The sequence below is a fragment of the Pelobates fuscus genome, chromosome 6 (assembly GCF_036172605.1).
Source record: "Pelobates fuscus isolate aPelFus1 chromosome 6, aPelFus1.pri, whole genome shotgun sequence".
NCBI classification, from domain to species: domain Eukaryota; kingdom Metazoa; phylum Chordata; class Amphibia; order Anura; family Pelobatidae; genus Pelobates; species Pelobates fuscus.
The window spans coordinates 22,496,149-22,504,878 of record NC_086322.1 but is presented as its reverse complement, the minus strand read 5'-3'; the positions used below and the strand labels follow the sequence as shown (position 1 = coordinate 22,504,878).

General features: G+C 43.6%; 1 protein-coding gene across 1 annotated transcript; it reads right to left on the bottom strand.

Annotated features, from left to right (window-relative positions):
- Nucleotides 1-1,919: 1,919 nt before the first annotated feature.
- LOC134614116 (uncharacterized) lies at nucleotides 1,920-8,512 on the bottom strand. The gene is made up of 4 exons (XM_063457559.1): nucleotides 8,414-8,512; nucleotides 4,757-5,603; nucleotides 4,117-4,297; nucleotides 1,920-2,211 (listed from the first exon to the last, which is right to left on the bottom strand). Exons 1-4 carry the CDS (start codon nucleotides 8,424-8,426, stop codon nucleotides 2,008-2,010), a joined length of 1,245 nt encoding a protein of 414 aa, XP_063313629.1. The 5' UTR covers nucleotides 8,427-8,512; the 3' UTR covers nucleotides 1,920-2,007.
- Nucleotides 8,513-8,730: the final 218 nt, after the last annotated feature.

Sequence of the window (8,730 nt, the reverse complement as noted above, 5' to 3'; positions counted from 1 at the left end):
TACCTGCCCTGACCATGCTTTGCAGACCAGGTATCAGTGGTCAGATGGACGCTTGCCCCAACACTGTGCCAGACATGCCATTACTTCCTTTTGCACAATCGAGTACAGGTTGGGGATTGCCTTTTGTGCAAAGAAATTTCGTCCGGGTACCTTCCACTGCGGTGTTCCAATAGCTACACTTTTTTTGAATGCCTCAGACACCATGTACGATCAGATTACACACATGTGCCATGCACGGCACATGTGTCAACTTGCCCAACTTCAATGCCGCCAACAAATTTGTTCCGTTGTCACAAACCACTTGGCCGATATCCAGTTGTTGCGGAGTCAGCCACTTTTCCACCTGTGCGTTCAGGGCGGACAGGAGTGCTTGTCCGGTGTGACTCTCTGCTTTCAAGCAAGTCAAACCCAAGACGGCCTGACACTGCCGTATCCGGGATGTGGAATAGTACCTGGGGGGGGTGCCGTTGATGTAGAGCAAGATGCAGCAGCAGCAGAAGAGGACTCAGCCAAGGAGGTAATGGAAGAGGATGAGTAGGAGGAGTAGAGGAGGTGGCAGCAGGCCTGCCTGCAAGTCGTGGCGGTGTCACCAACTCCTCTGCAGAGCCACGCATTCCTCAGCAGATTTACCCAATGCACAGTGTCGGTGATATACCTGCCCTGACCATGCTTTGCAGACCAGATATCAGTTGTCAGATGGACCCTTGCCCCAACACTGTGTGCCAGACATGCCATTACTTCCTTTTGCACAATCGAGTACAGGTTGGGGATTGCCTTTTGTGCAAAGAAATTTCATCCGGGTACCTTCCACTGCGGTGTCCCAATAGCTACAATTTTTTTGAACGCCTCAGACTCCACCAGCTTGTATGGTAAAAGCTAGCGGGCTAAAAGTACAGACAAGCCAGCTGTCAGACGCCGGGCAAGGGGGTGACTTTCTGACATTGGCTTCTTACGCTCAAACATGTCCTTGACAGACACCTGACTGTGGGCAGATGAGCAGGCCTGACACAGACGCTTGGAGACAACTAACTGCTATTCAATCTATAACAGTGAAAAGTTTTTTGGTTTTAAATGCACACTATTGTGACACCAGATATGAGTGGCAGAGTGCACTGGCAGAGGTCTGCAGAGCACACGCTAAAGGCCTGACACACCCGCTTTACGGACACTGACTGCTATTAGCTTACACTGGAAAACGTTCTTTGTAAAAGCACACTATAGAGACATAAGATATGAGTGGTGGCACTGACTGGGCAAATGGGCACAGTATCCACTGAGCCTGACACATAAGCTGGCAGACAACTAACTGCTATTCAATTTATTAGTGAAAAATGTGTTTTTAAATGCAAGCTATTGTGACACCAGATATGAGTGGTGGCACTGGGCAAGTGGGCATAGTATCCACTGTGAGCCTGACACAGAAACTGGCAGGCAACTGCAATTAGATTACACAGAAAAAAAAAAAAATAATCAGACTGATGTTCTAGCCCTAAAAAGGGCTTTTTGGGGTACTGTTCTTACAGCAGAGATCAGATGAGTCCTTCAGGACTGTAGTGGAATAGACAGCCACTAGAGGTGGAGTTAACCCTGCAATGTTTATAAAAAAAACTGCAATAATTACACTTGCAGGGTTAAGATTAGTGGGAGTTGGCACCCAGACCACTCCAATGAGCAGAAGTGGTCTGGGTGCCTTGAGTGTCCCTTTAACTATTCAGTGCCCCCCAAAAGGGAATTGACCTTCCAGCTTTGCTTCCCTCCCAAGGGTGAAACATGTAACAGAGCATGAATCTACTGAGGAACATTTATAGCCAGAATGTGGTAGATTCCATATAGACAAGCATTTCAAAGTTAGAGACAGACTGAAGATTCTAGAACACATTTTATTAACCAAAACATGACATTTCAGACAGACGTTCACATTCTACCATGAACAGAACTGTTGCCATCATGCCCGGATCAGGTTCCATGCAGGAGGATCCCATGGCAGCATTAGAAGTCGTATCCATCTCATGGTTTGTAGTCTTCCTGGCTAACCATCAGATTATAGTAAGTGACCCCTTTCCATGTTCCCTGGATGGATGTCTCATAACCAAACAAGGTGCGGATCTTGGCACGGTAAGGCACATCCATTTCTCCCTTTGTCACGGATGCCACCATACGTATTGAATGCCCACCTGGTACCGCCACATCTGTGCTGGAGGTGAAGGTAGTCTGCAGAAGTCAGATATTTGACACAGTTTTAGGACAAAGACATTTAATATGAGGTCATCTTTCTATATTTGAACATGCACAGAAGAGTTATTAGCTAGATCCTGGATTTCATGCAAGACATTCTAGGCCTAAGACCCATGAAGAATTTGACAAATATCAGACCATTGTTGTTCCATATGCATCTTCAAACTGCACAAGAGAAACTGTTCTGAAGTCAGAAGACTATTTTGATGCCATTTACCCACACAAGACCATATTTATTTACATCACTGGATTACATGTCTGACAACCTGTAGGAACACTTGACTAAAAGCCTAAACACACCACATTGATTGTCAATACTATGGTGGAGAGGTATTACAGCCATCTCCCATTTGGGAAGTCTTCTGTAATTTAGATCCAGTTATTACAAAGGATGCTACATTAGGGCACTGAAACATTGCACATGCAATGTTCTTAATTATGTGCTGGGGCTAGTTGCACTCTGATCTGGACTGCTGAATGTCAGTTTGATGCATGAAAAACAAAACATCTGTCACCAGTGTGTTGTGCTGACAGATGTAAAAGTCTTGCACACAAGCTGAGTGGTGAAACAGACCAATCACAAGCTTCTCTATTGGACGTGCCAGAAGCTTCACCTTGTGCTGGGTTCAGCAAAGTTTAACCTTTTTTAAAAGGCATTACCCATTAGTCACGTCAGTGATTTTGTAATAAAAAGTATGTTTTTATTATGGAGTAACCTTTCAGTCATACCAGATGTCCTTTCATTTTGATTTCTTGGCCAATAATAGCAGCATTTCTTATGCATAGCTCCACCCTCACCAGATCAGGAAACAATTGAACAACTAGACTGTAGGCATCAAAAGGTCCCTCCTCCTTACAAACAGTCGTTCTGTCCTCAGTCAGACAACAGGAATTGTATTATATAATGAGTTTTGCAGCAATTAATTTTGCTTTAATTATTCTTCCTGGCTATTTATCATGACAGAACCAGATATCCAACCTGGGTGTTATCTGAGCTTTTTTAAGTGGACTGAAGTTTGGAAGGAGGGCATTGAAACACATTATCATCGCCATTTATATAGTGCCAACAGATTCCGTAGCGCTTTACAACACTTGCAAAGTTCATGGTTAATTCTTCCCTGTCCTGATCCGGCTGAGGGTGAAGCTACCAATAAGTGATGCTGCCATGATAAATAGCCAGGGAAAGAAATATACTGGCAAGTATGAAATACCATTGTGGTATTGTTAGTCATTTAATACAAGATTTTTTAATTAGCTATCCTAAAGTGGAACTAAAATATATAAGAAGGAAAATATGGGAGACACCAGCAAATAAATGCCCTCTCCTAAATTTGCTCAATTATTAGAGACCCTAAATACTAGCCTTATGAAAACAATTGATTGGAACAAAACAAAGTGCATATGTCCATCTCCATACATTATGCACACATGCCAAGAGATTTGGTCAGGAACACAGGTTTATTATTTAAAGACTTTTGAAGTACTTAAAGATATGGGGTTCCATTTATTTAATGTAGAGACTGCCCTCATTTCCAGTAGTGCTTGGAAAATGTAGGTCCAATTGGTTTTGTGGGAGCATGATTTATAGCAGGGGTAGGCAGCCTTCAGCACTCCAGATGTTGTGGACTACATATTGCTTGCAAATGAGGGGAAATTTAGTCGACAACATCTGGAGTGCTGAAGGTTACCTACTGCTGTATTAGAACATTGGTGGCCACATTACCATCTCTGGTAGGAAGGTTAGTAGGCAAGCGAATGAGCTGGGGGATTCCTTAAAGGGAGAGCTCAATCTTTGTAGTGGGTCACAAAGCATCAGTTTACAGTTTTGGTGGTTTTGTGAAAAAGGTGAATGGTTATACATTCAGAGTATAAACTCTTTACCTGGGTTTCATTGGTCTTGGAGAAGTTCCAGGTATGAGTTGTGCTCGTGTTGATGGAAATCTTTGACTCTGTTTCTCCTATGAATGGGACTCCAGCTTTAAAGCTCATCTCTGCACCAACAGAGATTGTGAATCCATGTTGCTGGCTGAAGGTGCTGCTCTCAGTCATGGTCTTTGAGAACCTAAAAGCAAGAATGCACATAATGCCCCCCATCCATGAATGATTCATGCCCCACAGGGTGAGTGGCATGGTTGGGGGGAGGATTATGACAGAATTGGAGGGGTTAATGTGATCGGGTGAGTGACAATGCTAGAGAAGGGGAGTGTTCTAGGGAGAGTATGGCATGGGTGAAAGACAGGATTGGGGAAATTAGACAGTTACACCATATAACATGCACACATACACGTCATGACAAGCATTTAGATGCATAGCATGACTCATGCAGATACAGTGACAAATACAGAGCATGGGTCACCTGATCGGCTCTTGAACACGCTGCCTAGGTTGTTGCACCATGCAAGCTGCGGTGCACCATATGGCAGTCATGCACCCCGATCATAGGGCGGCATGGTAGGTCCACCACTGCATGGGGCAGCAGTTCATGCACTCTACATATTTCCCATTATATGGTTATACTCACGAGAAGGTGTGCTTTAATGGAGTGCTGCTCTTGTTCACATAGATCTGGCTCTGCACCACCTCTGTGCCTTGCGATAGGACTTTCCCTGAATCTGGAAGGAATTCAAGGCTCACAATGCTTTGGATGGTTTTATCAATTGCGAAGGAAAGGAGGGGGTATTGATTGTAATCCCAGCCCAGATTCTGTGCATTCTTCACATAGCTGGTATTATCAACGGTTGGGGCTCGGCCTTTATAGATGTTACCATTCATTGAATCCACACACCACAGGTCAAACTCTGGGGAGAAAGCCATGAAATGTGTCAGAATCCGCCAGCCTCCATTTCCAATAGTTGTGCTGGAGCGAAGCCATTCATCATTTGCTTTGGTTGGAGGGCTTCGCATCACAAGCTTGTCATCCTTTGTCACTGCATACAAGATGCCTTTAGGGTCAAAGAAAAGGGCGTAAAAGTCATTCCATCCGTCGGTTCCTATTTTGGTGGCTTGGCCATAAAGCCAGGACACATTTTCATTGCTTGGTGCTGGACCCTTGTAGAACTCCCCATTCTTGGTAGCTGCATACAGAAGACCATTTGGATCAAAGAAGACAAATTTAAACCTATCCCAATCAGATTTTCCAACTCTCTGGGCAGTAGAGAACCAGTCCAGGTTTGGATTTGAAGGCATAGCTCCCGTGAAGAGTTCTGTACCACGCACAGCAAACAGCACCCCTTCTGGGTTAAAGGCAAACTTACTGACATTATTCAGCTTCCCTACAATTTTTGATCTGGCCCCAAAGCTATCCAAGCGATCTTTAGGAGGTAATCCAGCTCTGGCAACATAATCCTTCACAGCAAACAGGAGGGTATCTGGAAGTCAATAGAAGGTTATAGCCACCATAAAATATTGTAATCTTTGGCACTTCAGATGTTATGGAGAGCATTTCCCAGAATGCTGGCAGAGCATCAGGGGAGATTTAATCTACAACATCTAAAGTGCTGTAGTTTACATATCCTAGTTCTAGGAGTGATTATATAGAGTTTGATTCTTGAAGAGCAGGTTTTTAGATGACATTCTTAGAGAAAGTCTATTGCGAGATCATATCAAGATTGACAGTGATGCAGACAAGACTAAATTCATATTTACAGAACTGAAGGCATCTATCTGGAAGTCTATTTAGCTGTCACAAGTCTGAAACAGCAACAAACACTATTCCAGTTCGAACACAAACTTCACATGTGGAGAGAACAGAGTACATAAGAGGCTCCCAATTCCCATTAGGAGAGCCTACAAAATTATTGTGCCAAAGTTAGACCAAGGGATTTGAGAAACCACTTGGGGCTCCAGGCACTGTGTTAGTAACACACCTGGCTAGCAGTCATTTCACAGCCAATATAGTATTGACAACACTCCCACCTGCAGTTATAAGAAGTAGTTCCAGCATGAAGAATTTGCATTTCAACCCTACATTTCCCATATGTCCCAACAGGCCAAGGCTCTTTTAACCCCTTAAGGACACATTGATACCGGAGAAACTGACGGAAGCCAAGCACAGAGAGATGGACACAGGTTTCTTCAGGAAGGAAGAGATTCTTTATTGGATCACCGATCGGGACTCAGAGGGACTAATGTCACCAAAATACAGCAAGTTCTGAGCCCCGGACAATAGTGCAGGCTCCTTATATAGGCATATGACTCCTCCCATATTAAGCTCCACCCGCACATTCTCTTAACCAATCAACACAAATAAGAATTAACTTCCTGTTCGACCGCATGGCTTGTCCAGCACAATGGAGGAGGGGGAATACTATATCCTGTATTCTTGCACATGCTCCGTACACTACTGATCGTATCTTGCCTCGTGCAACCAACTGATCGATACGTCAGCATATGCACGTACACATGCCACGAGGTAATCTCGGCCTACTAAATTTATTTTTACCGAGATTCCACCACAACATGACATGTCATGATTCCCTTTTATTCCAGAAGTTTGGTCCTTAAGGGGTTAAAGTCCTGTCCATGGGTGTAGGCACCCCCCAAAAATCTGGGGGGATAGCATTTTTACTCGCCGGGTATATTCTTATTCTGTAAACTAGGAGTTGTTTGTCCCATTGTACAGCACTACAGAATTTGCAGTCGCTATATAAATGATTAAATAATAACATTAAAGGGTCACTACAGGGAAGGGGTTTTACTTACCCAGACACAGAGCCGGGATCCTCCTGATGCCACGCCCCCTATTTAGTCAAAAGGACGAAATAGGAGGATGCGAGCAGGGAGCAATAAAACACTTCTATTCAGAAGCGTCATTGCTCCCTGGTGTGCATGCGCAGCTTTGCCGCACATGCACAGATACTTCATAGGGCGGCATTCATGTCTCGACTAGAAAGCACCCATAGTGGCCATCTGAGTGTCCACTAGAGGTATTCCTCAGCAGTATTGTAAATACTGCCTTATTACGAAATGGCAGTGCTTACATTAAAAAGCCTGCAAAGACATGCTATAGACACCAGAACTACTACGTTTAGCTGTTGTGATATATTTTGAATATAGAGGAGAAAAAGAATCACAAAATGTAAGAAATAAAATGTCGATCATTATTCTAAAAATTATTTTTAAAAAAAATGCACATTCCCAGCTTAATTTTTAGCACGACATATGACGCAAAATTTTGTAATTTGCAGATTACTTTATTTTTTTTTATACAAGGTGCTCCCCTTCCCAGTCTGCAGTGCGTCAGGGAGCCGCACGCAAGCTGAGGGCACCCGAGGCCGGCAGAGCTGGGGGGGAGGGGAATTTCTCTATAACCTGTCCCCCCGCATGATTTGCTGGGGGGATGCATCCCCGTCATCCCCCTGGTTCCTACGCCCATGGTCCTGTCCTAGTATCGCTTCCTGGCATCCGGAAATTACTCTCCGCATGCGGTTCAAACTCCGCTTAAAGAGAGACATCAAGCAGCAAAACCAATACACCAGGCTGTGTTAGTTATGGTGTGTTCCTTTAAAAGGTTACACCACCCACCATGACCACTTCAGTGATTGTGATGATAGAAGCTGAATACCACCCACCATTAGCAATCCCAGAATAGGACACTGGTGGGAGTGGAGTAATTTCATTACTGACTACACTCAAGTGGCAGGGCCCGACCCAAAATAAGTACACAGTTTTTCTAGAGTCGTGACAGTTAGGAGGCATGGAGGAAATATTTCCAGCATTTCAGTTTATTTGTAAAGTGAGAGCAAATGCTACATTTAAGAAAGCCAGACAGGAAAAGGGCTATGGCATTAACGGAGATTCCATATTGCTACTATTGAAAACATTATGAATGGCAGACAGTTGTCCCTTCAGTTAGTAAACCTATAAGATTAATTCAGAGAGTTTGTTTAGTATCCTGGATGACATTCTTCTAACAAACAGTAGCAGAGAGTCAGCGAGGAGCTACCAAGAATGTTACAGAAATGGTCAGCTATAAAGAGAAACAGGAGGATTTGATTCCTGAGCACCTCAAGATTATAAAACACACAATTTAAGAGTAAGTGGAAAAGGTCAGTGAGGAAAGACTTCTAAACCATGGAGAAACTAGCAAACATTAATCTCTGCTCAAAATCACCACAATTAGAGAGTAAGCTTGTTTAGCATCCCTTAAACTTCACTTTATTCTACAGGTATCCCTTACCTGGTGTATCCATTATAACAGAGAGATCAGAAATCAAGCTCCCAAATCTCTAGACTCCCAGAAAAAAATCCTTCTTGTTTCCTCTAGGAGTCTCTGGCTTGTGTAGATCAGGTATAAATTGATCTGCCTCGGTGCATTAGCTTTATAGCCAGGAACCCTCCCTAAACACAGCTGTACCTGGTTAAATGAGTGTGAGAATGATTATCTGGCAGGGAAAGAGTTAACATTTTACACATGCGTGATATCATCCCATTACAGCTAAACTCATTTGGGAAGTTATGTATAAAAAATAATTCATTGTCTTCACTGTTGCTCCA